Genomic DNA, 22309 nt, shown 5'->3' on the forward strand with positions numbered 1-22309 from the left:
GTGTAATAATAAATAATTATTCCTTTATATACCAATGAAGCCGATAACCCCCAAGGTGAAAGGTAATCAGGACAGCTAATTGATGTTTTTTTAGGTTCAGACTTTCAGAGTTACGCATTACAGAAAGAAATTGTATTATTATCTTTGTTTTTAGAACAGGTTTTCCGAAAGATAATTTTTCTTTTAAGCCAGCCGGTCGCTAAAGCAAGATCAGGTCTGGTGTTTCTTCCGCGGAAAGTAAGCCGGACGTTCGAGGTCAGACGGACCGGTTGGACTCCGCCAAGGAGAAAGGAGAGGGTGACGGAGATACAACCTGACCCAAACTAGCCGTGCGATGACACAGTTTCCCTTCCGCATCCACAACGATCCTAATTACTACCTACTGAATTTGGAATTTTGATTTCTTACCAAGTTGACTGAATAAACCCTGTTGACGTGATCCTCATGTTTCGGCTCTTCGTACTCGATGCCCCAGGATGATAGCTCGTTGTTCGGCTCGCTCCTGTGGATGATTTCCCCCCCGGGCGGCGGGTAGTCGTATTCGACTGGAGGCGGCGCTATGTATATCGGTTTAGAATGGTGATGATGGTGTGCGATCTGGAAAAACAAAATTATTAACGATATTTTACTACCATGAGAACTTAAAAGCTTACCTGGTGATGATGATGAAGATGGTATTTGGAATGGTGGTGATGATAATAAGCGCAGAGCTTGAACAGATGGGTCAGCGCAGGGAAGAGGAACAAGAGGACTTTCAAGAGGATCTTCTTCGCCGTACCCACTCCGACTATTATTGGAAGTAGGAACATCAACTTTACTTTTATCAGCTTTATCACTAGCAGCGCGGCCATAAAGCTCGACATAAGCTTCTTCTTGAAGGCTTGCTCTAAAAAAAATTCATTAATAACATTAATTGAAACCAATCACAATGCAAAACTAATTATAATTCTCTGTGACAAATTATCACCCAGGTTCATCAGGAATGTAATTCAACACTCAATGAGATCGTACCGATTAAGCTTCTCCGGCGACGTCCAGGAAAGTGACTATGCAGGCACGATCAGCGAGAGTGACGACGAACAAAGCAGCAACCCGTTACTTTCATTCAGATTTACGATGGCTCAAGGATGTTTCGAGAATGAGTTCAGATCTGCTAATTATGACTTTAGTTTTATGTTTGTGCAACCGCTTCAGAAAATATAGGGTAATAATTGACAAATGGGATAGTATAAGATACTGACAAATTACAACTGTTCTAATTTATCGAAAAGATAACAAACCAAAATTCCATAAACTGGCCAATTAACTCTTGAATAATATCACGTATAGATGATCAATCATAATCAAAGAAAAACTGATAAAACGAACGTACTGCTAAGATTTCAAAAATAACTCATGAGATTTTCACTCTGTCTCTTTGATTGACATGAACAAAGTATTAAATCCATTACAGTTCGTAGTCCGATTGACCAATTAACATTTTTCAATTAATTAATTTTATGAAAGGTATTGGTTAAGATAAAACAGTCAGCGTCACGAGCGGGATTCGAACCCACGACCTTCGGCTAAATACACCGCTACTCTATCACTTGAGCTATCATGACTTCGGTCCGCTCGGACACCAACTTCCCATCTCAACCCCACCTTTTGAATTTTCCCTCCTTTTTGCCATTTTTCAAATGTCGTATAATCTATTTGATGCTGCTAAATCCATTACAGTTCGTGGTCCGATTGATCAATTAACATTTTTCAATTAATTAATATTTATGAAAGGTACTGGTTAAGATAAAACAGTCAGCGTCACGAGCGGGACCAGGAGGGAAAATTCGAGAGGTGAGGTTGAGATGGGAAGTTAGTGTCCGAGCGGATCGAAGTCACGATAGCTCAATTGGTAGAGTAGCGGCGTATTTAGCCGAAGGTCGTGGGTTCGAATCCCGCTCGAGACGCTGTCTTTTTATCTTATCAATACTTTTCATTTATTAATTAATTGATAAACAAAGTATGTTAGCCATTGTTGGTTCGCCTACGAAGATCATTTAGTACGCTTTTTGTAAGACTTTAGTAATCTCTCTTTCTCAATATCTCTCACTCTTTTTCTCTCTTTCTATGCATCTATCTGCCTATCTCTTAATTATCTCTATCTATCTATGACTATCCATCTGTCTATCACTATCGCTATATCTTGCTATCTCTCTAACTCTAAAACTCTAGCTCTCTCTCTATTAATCTTTCTCTCTCTACCCTTCCATCTTTGTATCTCTTTCTCTATCTCTTTATCTCTATTTAGCTATCTCTAGCCATCTATTTATCTATCTATGTGGCTCTTTCTCTTTATCTATCTATCTGTTTATTTCTATCTCTACCGGTCTCTTTATTTCTATCTATCGCTGTACGTCTGTCTTTGTTTCTGTCAGTCTGTCTATCTCTCTCTCTCTCACTCTTTCTCTCACTTTCTATGTATCTATCTGCCTATCGGTTAACTATCACTATCTATCTATATAAATCTATCTGTCTATCATTATCGCTCTATAACTCTCTATCTCTCCCTCTCATCTCTCTCTCTCTCTCTCTCTCTCTCTCTCTCTCTTTTTCTATCTATCTGTTTATCTCTATCTCTACCTATCTCTTTGCAGCTCAGTCTCTTTATTGCTATCTGTCTCTGTACGTCTGTCTTTCTCTCTCTCTCTCTCTCTGTCCCTCTCTCTCTCTCTCTCTCTCTCTCTCTCTCTCTCTCTCTGTCCCTCTCTCTCTCTCTCTCTCCACTCATCTCTCTCTCTCTCTCTCTCCACTCATCTCTCTCTATTTATCTATCCATCTATCCATCGTTGTGGAAAATGTATCTGTATATTTGTCTACTGACTCGTTGGTTTGCTTTTTCTTTCATATTATGTAGTTATACCAAATTTAATATAAATATATTAATCCATTTATAAGCTTAACATGGCATATTTACTCTTCAATATATCTACCTATTTGTCTATATTGAAATGTCTCTATAAATTACTGATTGTTAGAGAATGTTTGTTAAACAGTTCTTTGTTTAGCAAGTCACGTGACAATATATTAAAAAAATAACTAACTTTTGTAACTAAACTTTTTATCAAATAGTTTTGTTATTTATTCATTTATATAATCGAGGCAGGGTTATTGGTACAAACTCAAAGCATGAGCAATCAAACTCATTAGGGAAATAAGCTCGGTCTTTTATACCGAAATGCATGCCATCAATGTTTGTGCCTTGGAAAATAATAAAAGAGGTTACACTGGCCAAAATTCCCCATAAGATCGGTTAGCCAAGCAGCTATTGAAGCAGTAGCATATAAAGAAATCTCTTCAAAACTAATCAGTGAATGCATTCAAAATCTACGAAACCTAGGGAAACAGAACGACCTGATGATATCTTGGGTCACATCTTCCGATTCTTGGAGGAAACAATGTTTTATTGATTGTATATAGCAATAATAGTTTTGTGTTCCTACCTTGTGTTGAGAGTGAATATATTTATTGACGTGAAGGTGTAGTGTGATAACCCCAATGGCGGAATATTGAGTACCCCTCAGAAAGTTAGATTTGTAATAGGTGTAAAGGGTGATCGAGGAACATCGCGTACTCCACCATCCTAACTGCTTTAATGGTATTTAAATGTACTATTGGGGCTGAAATGACCTGGATGTAGATTCCCCTGGAGCACAACCTCGGTAGCGTGAGGTGAGACCGAGGTCTCAGCCCAGACTGCCAACACTCAGGGTGCCTGACGGTAGTAAATTGTAAAGAACAAAAGTTGGAATGGCCGTAACTCAACGTGTACGTGCATGTACAGATTGAGCTTATATAAAACAGTAATCAATAATCAGTAATCTGTAACCTTCATTTGAGTTTATATTTACATTTCCGACTTTATCTACTTTCTTATCTACCTTTTTTCTGTCTACCTATCTATTTATTAATTTGTCTATTTACCAATTTTTCTATCGACTATGTACTATGAGAGAAATGAACTTGTCCTTAACCTTCACCTATCTGTATTTTTATCTAAACTTCTGTTCGATTATTCTGTTTTCTTTCTATTATCAATTTTTTTAATCGAACTATTCAATTATCTTTATGTGTATTAATTCATATTTTGCCTCACTCTCTCTCTCTCTCTCTCTCTCTCTCTCTCTCTCTCTCTCTCTCNTATATATATATATGTACTTATCCTTCAGTCTTTCATTCAAATTGGATATCTAGCTATCTGCGATATTGATTTATCTGTCTACTCATCTACCAATTAATTTATGTTTTGCCTTATCTATATATCTACCTAGTATCTACAGAATTATGAATTACCAAATTAAACATGTTAGGTCCACAGAAGAAGCCTCTGCTGGGTCCCAGGACATATGGGCGGACTCCCTTTCAAGAAAAGGGGCTGCTATACCGCTGGTAGGACCCGAACCCTTCTGTGGCTTAAGAACCCACACTATCAATGAGGACCTCAGATCGAAGGACTAAAAGAAAATGAACGAACAATGGAACTCACTCATTGGACACAGAGAATTCAAGAAACTCCTAGCAAATTTCGGAAGGAAAGAAGTTACAGAATGTGTCAAAGGAAGCAGGAAAAACTGCGAATCCTAACAGGACACTGCAAGCTAAATGGGCACTTAAAGAAAATTGGAACAATCCTAGACGGCACATGCAGATTCTGCAAAAAGGCAAAAAAACACCAACTCACCTACTAACAAACCGCGGTGCTACACTTGCCCTCAAGAGGAAGTGCTTTGGGATGTACAATGGACCGTAGAAGAGATTCAACCACTGAAACCGGGCCTATTAATCAAGTTCCTTGATGAAATAGGACTCACCGGTTGGCTTTAAGCAGAGAACGGGGAGTACGATAGCTCTTAAAGGGCGCAGTATATTACACCCCGACCAATACATCTACATCGAATTATAAACATATTTGCTTACCGATTACTTTCTTACGTCATCTAGTTATAATTAGCCAATCAATTTATGTCTAATTTTATACATCTTTATATTGCATATCGAGTTGTTTATTTATCGACTATTCTTTCTCAGTGTGTCCATTACATACGTCATTTATGAAATCTTGTAGTCTCACTCTCACCCTCTGTCTCTGTACCTATCTCTGTATCTCTCTTTCTATACATCACTCCCTCCCTGTCCTCTCGCTCTCATTTTCTTCTATCCCTTGATACTTTTTACAAACATTTATATTATTTTTAACGAACTCCACGTTGGATTTTCGTGTTCAGTAATAGTTAATTACAATTAACTAACCTAGAAATGCAATGAGACGAACAGTTTGTAATGTATGATGGTCGGGTGTTAGATCTCGTCCATTCTACCAAGCTAAACTCAAATTCAGTATGGTTGAAGCAATCATTTTGTATTGTAAGAAGATGTTTATATTTTTTAACGGTGTAAATTATTAGAAATATTTTCGAAGTCCTGATAAAGGAGATATATCCCTCGAGAGTTTAACGACGAAACTGTTTTTAATTTTTTCAAATTCGCCTTATACCCAATTTTTCATATTCAATCTACTCCAGATATATTGTTATTCCTCAGGTAAACAACATGTCACTTTTAATAGTTATTATAAAAACTGAACCATTACAAAGGATTGAAGTCATTTAGAGAAAAACAGGTCGTGCGTGAAGGTCTATTCAAACAATAGACACCGAAGCGCATCTAATACAGTTCTATTTGTTTTTGTTTTCAGATTTATCACAATATTAACCCGTCTAGCAACAAGGTTGAAACTAATGTTTTGCGAATCTTTCGAGAACAATACGGCGTTCTGGGCGACCCTTTTTCCCGTAAAAAACTACCGGCAATCAGTATTCAGACGAGATGTTTCGCTTTCTTCTTGTCCGCCGGTACGTACGATATCTACCTACATCTGTCTAAAGATTGCTTTTCGTATCACAGTCAAGAGCTGAAGCATTGGCCCAATTCTCATCCATTTCAAAGGGATTCTTTTCGAATATCCCCTTTCGTCCATCCGTCCAGAGACGGAATAGGGCGGATTTATCCAATCATAATTTTCAATGTCAAAATCGAGACTCTAGTGCCCACATTCACCTTTGACATAGAGAAAGAAGGTCTGACAATGTATTAACATATATTACACGAAACGAACAACTATCCTTTTTTACGTGACAGCGGAAAGCACGATTTCATAGAATTTATTAAATACCCAGCCAATATCATGTATAAAATCACAGAGAAGACACAGTGAGAGAGTGAATGAGTGAGTGAGTGAGAGAGAGAGAGAGAGAGAGAGAGAGAGAGAGAGAGAGGGTGAGAGAGAGTGAGAGAGAGAGGGTGAGAGAGAGAGGGAGAGAGAGAGAGAAGCAGCAGACAGATAGAGATAGACCGATAGAGAGCTGGAGCGTTAAAGATAGAGAGACAGAGATAGATTGAAAAAGAGATGGTAGGTAGATAGACAAAGAAAGATGGTCATATAGAACGAAATAGATGAATACACAAAAACAGATAGGAAAGAGAGATGAATGAGAGAGAGATAGAGAAACCGACAGATAGAAATAGAGAGATGATAGTAAAAGATAGAAAGGTGAACTGATAGATTAGATTGATAGATAAATAGATAGATGAATACAGAGAGATGGAGACAGAATAGAGAGAAAGAGTGAGAGATGGAGAGAAATATAAACCGATGCATAGAGCGATAGAGATAGATAAAGATAGTTTGATAGAGAAATAGATATGATTGAGAGAGAGAGAGAGAGAGAGAGAGAGAGAGAGAGAGAGAGAGAGAGAGAGACAGACAGACAGACAGAGAGTGAAAAGGATTACATGAATGTAATTCCTCTCATACAGGAAGGCTAACGTAAGCTGACGTAGCGACGAGGGGTTAGAACCACTTTACAATACTTGTTTCGCATTAATGTGAATAAAATTCCAAGGGCTGTGCCAAGATTCGAACACAGAATCGATAGCGATAGAGTACGTGAGGCTAGCCGTATTTCAAGGGTACACTATCCGAATGTCAAGCCCACTACTCTCCAAGCCCCAATTTATAATTTTATTCCGCCCGTCACACGCCAGTTCCCAGTGCGGAGGTGCTTGGACATATTTCGAATCCGGCGGGTCTTAGGTAGCGGATAGAAAGTACAAGTCCGAGCTTTTCTCCACGCCTCGGGGCTTTTGGACCGTCAGCGGCCGCAGGCACGGAACATTGGGTGTTAAGTGCAGGGTCAGTGGGGCAAGGCCGATCCCGGCCAAGTAACTCGACGTAGGTTTATCTGCTTGAATAGAAAGTTTTCGACAGGCGTGGATTGTTCGAGCGAGAGGGGACACGGATTGTGTATTTTCGAATGGAAGATTTGCCTCGGATTCTTTTACAAAATTTCTTCAATGCGAGTCATGTAACTATTTTAAAAACCAACTTCTTCAATATACAAACGCCGATTTTTAACTAAATAAAATAATGTGAGATTAGGTTCACTCTAGGGTCTAAGGGTTATTGAACCTGTTGGTTGGTTGTTTCCGATCGTTTTAGACTGTTTAATTTTATCTTTCTTTTTTGTCATTCCTTTTTCCTTATTTTTTTTCTCACCCTCCTTGCTCACGTTCTCTCTCTTTCTTTTTTATCTGCCTTGCTCGCTTTCTCTCTCTCTCTCTTTCTCTCACTCACGCTTTCACTTACTCTCTCTGTCTGTCTGTCTGTCTGTGTGTCTCTCACTCTCCTCTCTCGCTCTCTCTCTCTCTCTCTCTCTCTCTCTCTCTCTCTCTCTCTCTCTCTCTTCTGATTATCTCGGTTTTACTTTAAGGAATACTCTACCATTGCAACCACAAATTGATAAAATATTACAGATAAAACAAAATATACACAAATATGAGCACCGTAAAAAAATTATTACCCTATAAAAATCCTGATATCACCTTAAATGTTCATTCTTTAGTAATGACGTATATTCATTACAACGTAGTAGTCATGAGTCTCAACTATACATTAAAGTATAAACTTCCAAAATGGCAAAATACGTTCATCCGTTTTATCCTTAACCTAAAATGTGACGATGATGATCAATTTTTTATATTAAAAATGTTCAAAATTAAAGACTTGTAAATCTATTCCAAAGCATCAGTTTTGTGCGAAGTACTTCAAACTAAAAACCATTCCTACATGTTCCATAATTTTAAATTTCATTGTAATATCCATAACATTAATACCAGAACAGCTACTCACTTAATTCATCTACCAAAACACTTAGCAATTTATTTAAAATAAAAGCTTCAAACATCTTTGACTCAATACCGAATCATGTAGTTCAAATATAATCATACAAAGAAAACTTAAAGAACAGTTTAACTACTGATTTTTTCTTCTAGAAGGTGGGATCTAAAAAAAACCAGCTTTTTTCAATCCACCGTTTCGTATTTATTTTAATCCTTCTTCAGGTGAGTTATCGCAGTGGTTAAAATAGTGGTCGTCAGTCATAAATATTTTGTAATAGCTTATTTTAAAAGAAGCCAGTGTTATAGATTTTAAGTCCTTCAGACTCCGAAACACGTTTTGATATTTTGATTGATCCATTCGTACACTAACTCCCCATCTCAAAATTCGAAAGAGTGACGATGAACTTACTGAGTTGTATATTCTTGAAAGTCCGTTGATTAAGCTATTGTTGATGGATGGTGGGAAAAAGAGCATGTTAACCATTTATTTTCCACAAGAGACGAGAAAAGAGAATTTCAAACTTATTGCTAGTCCCTTAAACAACTGCATATTAATCCATGTATGTTTAGTGGTCATAATTGGCCATATTAATTAAAATGAAATTTGAAAAATGGCAAAAAGAGGGAAAATTCGAATGGTTGTAGGTTGATATGAGTTGGTGTCCGAGTCGATCGAAGTCACGATAGCACAAGTGGTTAGAGCAGCGGCGCGTTGAGCCGAAGGTCGTGGGTTCGAATCCCGCTCATGACACTAGCTTTTTCGTTTCAACCAATACCTTACATAAAAAGATTAATTAAACTAAAAGTCGAAATGATTAGCACAGTTTTTTCTTCATCTTTCAAAGACCATAGGGAAACTAGCGCTTTTTCTCAAGGTAAAGTCAACACGGAGAATAATGACGGTGATGATATCAGAACATTAGCCTGTGAATCACTCTTGGAGAAGTAAGAAATGGATTATATAGTATAAAGCGGAACTCTTTCTGCAAATTAACATTATAATAAACATTACAAAAAACATTAAAATAAATCCTTTTAATTTTTCTGCTTTTCATGGGATATAATTTTATATAATATAATCATATAAAATATAAGGTTTTTCTAAATTCAATGGCAGGAAACACGATTCACTGTAATTTTTCGCTTAGTACAATTAATCGGGACGACGGATCGGTACGCAGCCGTGAAATTTCGGTTAGGTCTGCGGTCGTCCAAAAATTTCTTTCCGTCAAAAGAAAATAACATGTAATTTTCTCTCTTGTGACTACTTACTAGGGAAAGTGTTAAGAACCGTGGGTGTTCAAGTCTAATTTTTATAATGCCAACTGCAAAGCACCTACTTAATATCTGCTCTTATTTCAAAGAGGGGCCGGTAATCGCTGGCCTTTTGTGTGACTCCGCCACGCTTCGCCAATTGCAGGGAAGCGCCTTTGTCACGCTCTGATGCATCAATCTGTCATCTGACATGAAGTGAAATCACAAGCTGCAACTTTTAAATGGGACTTCGCGTAACCCAATTCAAAACATTAATTAAGATAACTTCAACTAATAAATACAGATGGAAGGAATCAACTCTAAAGCAAGATTTATATATCAATAAACAAACAAAATATAGGCAGACAACAAAACAAGCACTTGTAATGACAACAGGCAAACACATAAACAACTACATGAATATACAGAGGAGCATGGTATAAAAAATCTAACAAATACTAACACAATCAGAAGCACGGACATACAACACAAAAAAATCCATATTAAGTTACAAAACAATCACACATCGTATAACAGAAGAACACGTAGAAACAAGTAAACAATAAAATCGAAAGAAAAAATGAAGAAGTATGATACAGACATTGACAAATATAAATAAAAATACACAGACACATAAAATCATAACTATATAAATTACAGATAGACATACAAAAATACAATACAAACATAAACTTCAGAATAAATGACACTGAAACCAACATGAAAAGAGAAGAGGGAAAAAGCAAACATAACCCCAAAATCATACGAAAATGAAATAATCTAACGGAGTTGTTTACATAAATATAAGATTCTTCTGAGCTGTAAGGAAAAGAGAATCAATGAAACATTCATTCACATCCAAATGTCCGTGATTTTCAGAATCAATAGTCAAAATAATCTTGTTCTATAAAATTGCATTTTAATTAGTTGATATAGGGGGCGTCGGTGGCCTCAACGGTTTAGGCGTTGACACGACGCTCATCACTATAAGGTAAAGGTCCCGAGTTCGAATCCAGCAGTGGATTCGAAACCGACACACTTACAAATGGGCTTTTTTTCATAAAACACTGGCACCCCGAGGGTTGATATAACCTCTACTGTTGCGAAATCTCTTTAAAAAAAAAGTTGATATAACGTAAAAATATCAGCGTCACCATCCAATAAAATTTTAAAGCAATTAGACGCGGAAAAAACCCAGTCAATTACATCGGTTAATTAGACTAAACACTCTAATTGCAGACTTTATGCTTTCCTGGGGCATCTGGGTCGGTGAGAGTGGAGCAGGCGTGAATGCGGAATCGGAAAATGATATTTCCGCTTTCCACGGCTGAGGAACGAGTAACCGTGGTGATTTTTTTCTTGGGAATTAAATTTAGCAAAACACAAATACAAAAAAGCCTCATATACAGGAACAATCTAATCAGGCCATGTCTAATTTTAGACGGGTGCGTGTTTTTGTTTATTTTTATATTATATTTTGTTATGGATTTTGTCTTTTTTTGTTAAGTATGTGTATGTATCTGTTTATTACATGTTTTTCTTTGCCTACATTTACGTGTGTCTTTTTCTTGGTTTTTATCATTTTGAAATTTCTAAATGTCTTCATATTTTCTTGTCTCTTTGTGTGTTTTAATGATTCTTTAGTCGTTAGTATCAAATTGTTTGCCTATGTTTATAATTTTTATCTATACTTGGACAATCGGTTTTTTTTATCATCCCTTCTATTTTAGTATCATCTTGTTCTTTTACTTTATGCAGTTTGTTGATATGATGATTTATCCGTCTTCATATTTCCCTTGCCTGCTCATAAATATCTTTATTTGCCTATGTTTATGTGTTTCGTTGTTCGTGTCAAATTGTTTAGATGTATTTTTATGTTTGATCTTTGCAATAATAATTGGAATTCTTTTCGGTATATCTATTTTAACATTACTCAATGGTGAAACTGTGTTTTTATTCTTCGTGTAGATTTTTTAATTTCCCTTTTTTTCTATTTGTTTCTCCCTGTTCTTTAGTAACATTTATTTTTATTTATGGTTGCTTTGCATGAATTAGTGTTGCTTTGTTTATCTTTCTGTATTGTTCATATTTTATGTTTGCCTTGTAGTTTGTCTCTGTTAAGTATTTCTTCTTTTATCAATGATAGATAACGATTAATTAATTATTTAAATAAATGATTAATAATTATTTATTTATACGAATCTATCATCGAATTCGAAGAAAATGCAATCAACCAAAATCAAGAAGAGTAGTAATTGATAAGGTATGTTGAACGTGAAATTGTGTTTTATAAAGATGTTTTTCCAAATATCGTAAAGAAACAATTTGAAGTTTACAAGTAGCATACACTCCTTCGTTTATTTGTCTGTGCTGCCGGTTGGTTTTGATTTATTTGTCTTCATTCATTTTGTTTACATGTATTTTTTCTGTCTCTTTCGATGTCAGCGTCAAAGTGTTTTGCTTGGTTTTTCTAATCTCTTTCAATAAAGATTGGATTTGTTTTGTTTGTGTATATCGTTTTAACCTGAGTCGACTATTTACTTATATTTATTTCATTTTCTATTTGTGAGCATGTACGTGTTGTTGAACTGATTTTCTGTTTTCTGTTTCTGTTTGTTCATGTTCCTTTCTATGTATTATTTTGTTTATCTGTACTTATATTATTTTTACTTGTATTATTAATGAATAGGTGTTGTTCAGCTTTTGTATATTTTCTAACATTGCTTTTAACTTTGTCTCTATGAAGTAATTGTTCATTTCTTTGCCTGACATGTTTCCTTAGTTCATTAATTCTGTGTTGATTAGTTGGTTTATGTTTTTATAATTTTTGGCCTGTGGTTACTGTCAAGCTGTTCATTTGGGTTTATACGTTTTATCTTTGAAATAATTATTGGTTTTGTTTTGTTCGAAGGTAAAACTTTTTGTAACTATCTTTCTGTACTTTGTTTAATTTTCTGTAGTATGTTCATTATCAGTGAGCCTGAAGTGGGCTATTTATCTTACTTGATGTTTTCTTCCTTATTTCCGTTTTTTTCTACCTTTCGTTTTTGTACGGATTATTATTATATTATTTTAGATTTTTGTTATACATTTGAACTTTACTTTGTTGTTTGTCTCTTATAGGCACTTTTTCGTTTTGTTCTTTGTTTATTTCAGTTATTGTTAGTATCTGGATTTATCAATTCACATATTTTTCTTGTACATGTTTATATCGAGGTGTATACGTTTGATCTATGCTATAAAGGTTGGTTTGGTTCGCTAGCATTTATAACTGTGTCTATCTGTTTTCAACTATGAATGAATATGCACTTGTGTGTTTATCTGATTTGATGTTTTTCTCTGATTGTACATTCCACTTCCTTCTTTACTATAACTTTGTTTATCTGCTTATGCACAGTTTTACTTGTAACAATACGTTTTAATTCTTGCTTTATATTTCTGTTAACATATTGTTTTATTTGATTTATGTTCTGTGATTGACTGTATTTATTTGCGTGAATGTGGAGCAAATTTAAACTTATTATATGATCGCTTCATTTAACTTTTCGTTCTTTTTTAAAGTTTTCTCTCTTTTTTAAATTTGATTGTTTCACAGTCCTGCTCTGAAAACCATGCGCTTTTCACTTCGGCACAATTCAACTCCAGCAATTATATTACACAATTCGCCAGATTTTTTTTCTTACCATCAACGGCCATAAACATTGAGTTCACGGCGTAGTTTATTATGGTAAAAATTTCACGCACACGATTTCTATGTCAGGGTTGATATTACCGTCACGTGTCTCACGTAAAAACCAAAAGCTTTTTTTTAATGGAAATTTTAACAAGCGTTTTTGTCTTATGGTAAATTCTCGTACGTGGAAATCATTGCTAAGTATTTGGTCAAACGTCTCGTTATGTTGGTCGGTTGGATTTGTCGCAGTTTATGTTTTATACTTAGCCTAGGTCAAAGCCCTAAGTTAAAAAGCATAAATTTTCTGTTGATAAATTCAAATTATGGATGTACTCACTTAAACAAGACAATGCTTCGGCGTCTAGCCTGCTTGTAACCCAGTTATATAATATTTCTCAAAAGTGAAATAATATAAAGTGTAAGAAGGGGGCGGCATATAACCCAGTCGAAATTTCATCAAATTCAAAAATAAAAGATGAGCAAGAGAGATATAAATTAAAACATATTTATAGGAATAAATTTATTTAGGAAAATAGTGTGCTGATCAAATTTTCACGTTCTGTCGTACAACACGTTACTTAATTATGTAATTTAATATATGATATTTAAGTCTTTTGAGCTGAAAAAAACACTTGGTGAGGTGCCAAAACGTACAAACAAAAAACTAAAATAGCTGAGAGTATTTTCAAATAATAAAACACAGATATACGATAAAGACTAAGCTACAAGGAATAAAAAAGAATGAAAATGATTTAGTAATTAGTTAGAGCAAAAAGTTATATCAAGAATCTGCTTATCAATTTGTTGTTAAAAATAAAAATTTATGGCTCTGTGTATATATTTTTCTGGTACTGCAATACAAATTTTTTCTTTGTTCCCATTATCCTATAGAGACAGAAATGCCCGACATTCGACATCGACGATTCTCCGCAGTCTACGTGGTGGCACCTGTTCCACTTAGGTCTCTAAACGACTCTTGAGAAGAATTAGGTCGGTCCTTTGCGACAGAAAACTGCCTGAAATGAAATAATTCTGCGCATAATAGAGATTCAGAATAATGACGGCGCCTGGATCTGCCAAAGATGGTGATTTGGGCCGTAAAAGGGACAAAGAGAAAAAAAGAAAAGAGAAAAGGCATTGCAAATTGAAAACTACCATAACCACCAAGGTGCCAAGTCGGGAAAACGTGAAGACTGAAAAATTGGAACTAAAAAAAATTTGTACCTTTATCAAATTTCGTAAGTCTAGAAATACATTTAATTATTTTCATTAAAAACAAAACAATTTACATTTTTATATACCATGGATATATACATTCTCTAACTTTTACACGTCGCGTGAAATAGCAGCGTATACATTTCAAAAAATCTATTTCAAATATAAAATTCAAAGATTGACTATGAATTAGTTTGAAAATTAGTAAAGAAATAAAACAATCAACTGTCTTAACTTATGGCCGCACTTAAATTAATTATTTTTATCTACTTACATGGCATGAACAGTTGTAAATCGTTAATTCATAATATTTTATGTGGAATAGGTTTCCTACATATCTAACGAACCTTAAAAAAATAAAAGGTTCCCTTGGTAATTGCATCTATTTTCTCTGTTTCTATCGTGTGTGTGTGTGTGTGTCTCTCTCCCTCTCTCTATCTCTTTCTCTCTCTGTCTCTCTCTTTCTCTCTCTCTCTCTCTCTCTCTCTCTCTCTGTCTCTCTGTCTCTCTTTCTGTCTCTCTGTCTCTCTCTCCCTCTCTCTCTCTCTCTCTCTCTCTCTCTCTGTTTACTGTACGTTATGCATCATATGCTATTTGCTTATCTATATTATATACATCAATCAATAAACAATGGTACGAACATGTTTTCATTGCTATCTTCCATCTACAAATTTGTATACTTTTATATCAATCTTTATACTATCGTATAAGATATGATGTATCCACCATGAATTTATGTAACCAAATATAAGTTGATTTTTATCATTATATCTATTTTTAGAAGAAATTCTACCTTCATATGTACATTTGTTCCTCATCATTTATCCCGTTAAACTAAAACAGTTCCTGCAACTCCTTAACGCCTAATCTTAATATCCTGTTTAAGAGATCGTTGCTTCAAAGCTAAGTGAGACAATGGGTTCTCAGAAACAAGACTGATCCAAGCAGCGTCGCACAAGGATGCATTCTTGGCCCTCTCCTATATATCCTCCTATACTGCTGACCTGTAGATAAATCCCAACCATCCTTACGAACTGAGCAGGTATCACCTCACTTTATCTCCTAAAGCAAATCCTACCCTGGCCACTTTCTCAGTAGCATCTTGAGGTGTGGAGGAGTGGTGCAAAATGCAGAAAATGAAAATTGCCTATACGTTAGAAACAACCACCGACATCTACAAAAATGAAATAATTATGATTATACTTATTGTTAGATAGTGGGCTGGCGTGGGATCCCCACGCAATCGAGGAGTACTAAGCAAATGACTTAGAATATAAAGACTCCTAGGACCGAAATCAGACATGTCCATCTACTTCAAGCATTCCAATCCGAAGTATTCTCCAAGTTCCTCACTGTTCACAACTGCCTTAACTTGCTAATCGTTAATGAATTAAACTGTCCTTGCTTCCTCAAGTTTCACTCCAATTATTCAACCCATCGTTACCCTAGTACCAAAGCCCAACCCACAACCTCCCAAGAACCCTTCTCGTTTCTTCAAAAGATTTGCTGCAAAAAAATCCCCCATACTTAAATCTCATAACAGATTGAGTGTTAACATCGACTCTTATAACTTAAAACACGTGTACTTCTCTATCACTCTCTCTCTCTCCCTCCTTCTCACTCTCTCTCTCTCACTCTCACTCTCTCTATTTATTTCTCTCTTTCCTTCCATATTTACATAATATTTAACATAATATTTACATAATATATATAATATCAATTTTCTCTCTTTTTGAACTTAACATTTGAGTTATCCACTTATGTATGAACTTAAACGCTTTATCGTAATTGTTAAGTACAAAATACTGTGTTGAGGAAGAGANAGCCGTCAGGATGTTTTTTTTTCGATTGTTGCTGATCGATGTTCATATGAACCTCTTTCTAACATGAAAATTTTTAATACATGATCTTAGTCAAAATTTTGGATGAAGCCACCGCGCGTGGACGGTAACGCGATTTCTACGCCCTAGTAAATTCAACTACGGAAAATCGTTTCAAAGGTGAAAACGGATAAACTATGCAGCAGGGAGGAAGAATAGGATGGCCAAGTGGCTCGTTATACTGTCATGAAATCCTCGGATTCACTCTCTCCGCGAATTTCTCCTCCACAGAAAAAGAAGAAACAGATTTTCCTGTCTGGTTTAGAAGCAAAAGTACGCGAAAACAACGCCATAAATAGACCCAAAATTGATAAAATCCCGATCCAACCGATTTCAAAAAAATACAAACATCTTCTTCCTAATTAAACTGATTTTAAAAACTTTTGTGAATTTTCTTTCTTAACTAAATTGTTTATCATTTTGTAAATAATAAACCTGATTATGTTAACCGCTTGTCGGGTAGGCTTTTAGATTTTGATACACTTAATCTTACTACTTAATTTTTTATTGAACCTACAGTCAATCTGCTCTACAAATTCGTTATTATATTTTGAAAAAAATAGTATATGACTCTTATGGGTGTGAAAATAAATAAATCAATGAAATTTCAAGGTCCTAAAGCAAAATTTACCTATCGAAAACATACGGTTTTATATATTAATAATGTAATATTTAGAATTGTAACACTATCTAAGTCAAATTAATTGAAAACTCAAATTTCACTATAAAATATCGAAAACTCTGTAATATAAATATAATATAAAAGAAATCATGTCAATTTTAGCAGTTTTGCATTTGAAATTCCTAATTGGTAAAAAAAAACTTTTCTTAATATTGTTTTTTTTTTATTATAAAAATATTTATAAATTTATCGACAAATAGTAACAGTGATTTTAATTATTAATAGTTTTCAATTAATTAAGGTTTTAGTTGAGATCGAAAAATCAATGTCACAAGTGGGATTCGAACCCACGACCTTCGGCTAAATACGCCGCTGCTCTACCACTTGAGCTATATATACTTCGATCACTCGGACACTAACTACCCACCTCAACCCAACCTTTCGAATTTTCCCTCCTTTTTGTCATTATTAATAGTAGCGTTTTATGCATGTGATAAAAATGTCTGATGAGTGGATGTAATTTATTAGCGCGAATGTTCAGCCTTATCTCCAATTACTCTGAGGAATATCGCGTACATTGTTATAATGTGAACAAATTCTGGTTTGTGAATGTAATTTATTGGAACAAATGTGCGTGCATATCCCCAATTACCTCGAGGAATATCAAGTACTCTGGGTAGAGTGAATACTTACCAGACTAATATCTTTGTATTTATTATATTTTTGTGTATGTATTTGTATTTGCGTTATTTTATCTTCACGAATTTGTGTGTTTGTTATTTGTGTTATTTTATATTCTTCTTGACGAGGCTCTGAGGTACAGTGAGGATGGCAATACGGTAAAGAAAAAAGTTACCATTGTATCATATAACATTATAAAATTGTCTGGAAAAAATTGAAAGAAATTAGAAGGCTTAAAACACGAGCAAATAGCTAAAAACTTAATCTATCAAATCTGGTCAAATTGCGCAAATTTATGGGCCATTTTTACTTAATTTACCTCCTTAAATTAGTCATGCTTAATTATCTAAACAATTATCTTTATGTATTTAGAGTAAACATTTTTGAATGACAAACCGAGGAAACGTGATCAGTTATGTTTGAATTAAAAAGCCAAAATACAGGGTAAACCGAGAGATTAAGGAAGAATCGGAAGAGATGATACCGGATGAAAATAATCAATTTGCGATAAAAATACGATATTAAGACCAAACCGGAAGTAATTTGTATTTTCTGAAAGTTATTTGTAAAATTCGTCTCCTGGGTGAACAACCTGCTTTAAAAGTGTAAATATTGTTTTATGTAACTTGAGTAGGAAAAAGATAATTATTACACAACTGTTCTAACAGCCATTATTTAGGCTATGTCAGATTTAAAAGTGATCAAAATAAGTAATTATTAATTTGTGTTGTACTTGGAGTGTAGATAGCGTTGTAAATTGGAATTGAATGGAAGTTAAAGTCACCATTTGGATAAAGGCTTAAGAGTTAATGGAACGTGAAATATAAAACGTGTTCTTACTGTATACTTCTAATAATTTTCAAATTTACAAGCCGATGTGTGGCAAATATAGGACTTTTAACCTCGACTCCTGATAGCGTTATTCAAATGTCAATACTTTCTCCTTTTATTCTTTCCGCTTGTAAAGAACATTTCATCATATTACCGCCGTGAGATGTTGTTAATAGTTTTTCCTTTAATATTATCCCGTTGTAGCGACCGAGTTCTCTTTATGATTTGCCCGCGGTTACATAGGAATACAATTGAACTGAGTGTGCCGTTTCACGTGAGATTAAAATCTCCCTATATTGTTTATCAAGTCATAATTTAAGTCCTGTACTTTACAAAAATAAAAAATAAATAAAAAATACAATGGTAAAATATATTTAAAAAATACAGATAAATTTGATTTTTTTATAAAAATAATCATCGAATAATTCGACTATTTTAAATATTTGCTAATTTTACAAAAAGAGTATTGAAGTTGGTCGGCCCGATGACATCTCCGTCCCAGTTCTTAATGTTGGTACGACGTGCCCATTGTGCCAATTTGACCCCATTCTTCACCTTTTGTTTATTTTAACGACGGTCTGACTTTCTTCGTTTGCCTCACTTCACTTGATGAAGTAGATCGGGGCCTGGGACAATTAAAAATAGCCGGCATTTTCTCTGGACGATTGCATCTTGGAGAGTAATAATAAAATGGAAGAAAAACATGTTTTGGACGGAAAATGTTATAAATCGGAACACAGAACTCGTCACCAATTCTCGACAAAACCTCATTTGTACTTAACTTGAACTTCTTACAGTTAGTTTCGATATTAGTTGGATTAGTCCTGGTGTTCTAAATTTGATTCCTTTCTTGATTTTATAATAAGTTAGCAACAGATTGAAAATAAATTTTATTTCAACTATTAATAATTTATATATATATAGATTTTTTTTTTCAATAATTTGTTTGCTGCTGGTTATCTTTGCGTCTGACAGGCCAGTAGCAACCAAAGTACTTGTGCAGTAACTGAAAATATTTATCGGATAGAGCTACACCAAAATTTAAACAATAATGTGTGCCTGAATATATGTTAGATTACAAAAATATAGAGGCAGTTAAATAAATCAGTAGAATCTAAAAATTATGGTCTTATTCTTACAGATAATTAAATGACTTACATGACTATTTACTTATTCAACTACTTATCACTCTCATTCCTTCTCTCTCTCTCTCTCTCTCTCTCTCTCTCTCTCTCTCTCTCTCTCTCTCTCTCTCTCTTCTTTCGCACTGTCTCGCCCTTAACAACGTAAACATAAAATGAAACAAAGATATGAAAATGTAATAATATGAACATCTCCCCCCAAACAAATAACACAATATGTTATTACTTTTTATTTTTTCCTTTACATTACATTAAATGATGATCAATAAGCATAATTTAACTATCGCACATGTACATTTTGAAAATCTAATTCACCGTTGGGAAGTATTTAATTGAAGTGCATTTTCAAACAAATTTCATTTAATTTCTTTTTCCGAAACGTTTTTAAAGCCACACACACTATCAAACAATTTAAAATTACAAGACTATAATTTCTATCATAATGATAGAATAAATTGTAAAGGGCTGATTAGCTTTGTACATGAAAAATATGTTAAATTTTATAATTTTCCATTCATCACCTAATGCCTATGAAAAAAAGGTCAAATACATTGTAAGAAACATGTATTCAACTAATTTCTCTATTAAAATATTTGTATTAAGTTAAGACCTCCTAAGCAACGGTAATAGACACATTAGAAATAATTGAAAATTAATTAATGAAAAATAAAAATATAATTATAATTAAATTGGAATAAAAACTACACCGGCTTTTATAAACAACATACCGAAAAACTTGTAAAAACATTAAATCTAGATGTGATCACAAATCATTCAACTTTTCGTGGTCATTTAAATGAGCCGACACTAGATGTAATTATTGTGAATAATAATAATTTATAAGTGTCTCAGTGATATCTAGACATATAATTTACTGCTATAGCACTTTACTCTCTTTACCTCTCTCTTCCTTTCAATACCTTTCTCTTCTCTGCTTTCTCTCTCTCTCTTTCTCTCTTTCTGTATCTTTCTCTTCTCTTGCTCCATCACTCTCACTCTCCCTCTACTTTTTCTCTCTTACTCTCTCTCTCCTTCTCTCTCTCTCTCTCTCTCTGTCTATCCTTTTCTATTAAATTTTCTTCTCTCTTACTCTTCTCTCCCTTTCTTTTCGCACACACATTCTTTCCCCCCTCTCTCTCTCTCACTCTCTCTATATCAGCTCTCTGTCTATCTCTCTTTTGTTGCTCTCTCTCTCACTCTGTCTGTCCGTCTGTCTGTCTCTCTCTCTCTCTCTCTCTCTCTCTCTCTCTCTCTCTCTCTCTCTCTCTGCCTCTCTCTTCTTATGCATATATGTATTTATTTAATATATGTCCATCCACTTATTTTCCAAGGTTGCTACTTTTGTCTTTATTTCTCTCGCGCACTCTTTGTTGTTCCCGCTCACACTCTTTCGCTCACTCTATTTTCCGTGTACCTATTTTTTTATACATTTACTTATGTACCTAGATTTAGTATAATTAAAACTTTATTTGAGAAAATTACGTTTTAATTTTAATATATTTTTTTAAAATTTTTAACTCTGGTGTTAAGACATTTGATATTTTAAAAAGCGTGTGTTAAACGATGTGTACAGAGTAAAGTAATTAGTTACACAAAAAGGATTAACGTCCAACTGCCCCATGGGTGTCGAACTTAATACTTTTTATTAGGAAATACAAAGTCAGGATTCGAACCCAGAACCGCTAGCGTGGCAAATAGAATCAGACTCCCCCCTTGGCCTCTGTGCTCCCCCCCCCCAAGGGGCCAGTATTTTGTATATTGCAAATTTCCTTTTATAATTTCAGTATTGAAACAAGGAATGATGGAAGATGAAAATAAAACGAACGAAATCGAAGTGGAGAGATCGTTCACCGAAAACGTAACGGATTGCAGTCATCAGGTATTCAAGTAGTCGACTGAGCATGAACGTTAAGCACGTTCTTCCTCTTGAACCCAGTGCAGAAAGTAGTCCAAGAGAATAAACCAGACAAATATCTTTAGCTTCTTGTCAATCCCAAGTTCGATGCGTTGACACGAGGAAAACCCGGTTCGTATTCATATATTGTCGAGAATCCGGGACACGAGGAGTCGATAAAACTACACCCAACGTTGCAAACGCTTTAACACAATTATTTAATGATTATTTGGAGATCGTGAGATGCGGTCTGGTGGGCCGTAGGCTTAGAAAAACATTTTCTTTATCGTGCCAACGTTTCGATCTTTATTGAAATCATCTTCATGGCTCAAAGTGTTTGTTTTCTGTTTAGATGTGTCATTCTCGTGTGTGTCCTGTTGAGAGTACCTAACGTCACTAAACACCATACAATTATTTAATAATTTTAAATGTTCAAATAGGGCATTAAGTTCCTTACATTTTAAATAAAGTTACTTTTATAAACATAGTAAAATAATAATATATATTATGAAACATATTATAAAACATATTATGAAATATAAAAAACAATAACGACAATAATATATTTTTCAAAATATTAATTTTTATAATCGAATGATGAAACCAAATTACGAAAGAATAGCAGAAAGAGAATAAAGGTAAAAGGAAACAGGAAAAGGAAAAGGAAGAGGGAAGAAAAGAAGATGATTCATGTCGTTTTTTAAAAATTCAGACGCGATGGACCTGAAAGACGCCAGCGAGGAAGCAGAACGACCTTCTCGGGGAAGCACATTCCCTTGACCATGCAATTCTGAAGGAGAGGGTTTCAGGGGAGTGTGAAGACTTTGGATATGATTGGTTGTTTAATTAAAATTTAAAAAATTAATTTAATTTGATAATTAATGTTGGAATAGAATGTCAAGG

The 22309-nt window shown here is 34.6% G+C and overlaps 1 protein-coding gene across 1 annotated transcript in view; it reads right to left on the minus strand.

The window, feature by feature from the left end:
- LOC106662385 overlaps window positions 1-22309 on the minus strand; it is a 37370-nt gene that overhangs the window by 5658 nt on the left and 9403 nt on the right. The window contains exons 2-3 of the mRNA XM_014386452.2: window positions 654-886; window positions 409-597 (exon numbers count right to left, since the gene is read on the minus strand). Coding sequence (XP_014241938.1) covers window positions 409-597; window positions 654-886 — 422 coding nt within the window. The remainder of the gene's footprint in view (window positions 1-408; window positions 598-653; window positions 887-22309) is intronic.

The sequence above is a fragment of the Cimex lectularius genome, unplaced genomic scaffold (genome assembly GCF_000648675.2).
Source record: "Cimex lectularius strain Harlan isolate CLEC.00 unplaced genomic scaffold, Clec_2.1 scaffold132, whole genome shotgun sequence".
Lineage (NCBI taxonomy): Eukaryota > Metazoa > Arthropoda > Insecta > Hemiptera > Cimicidae > Cimex > Cimex lectularius.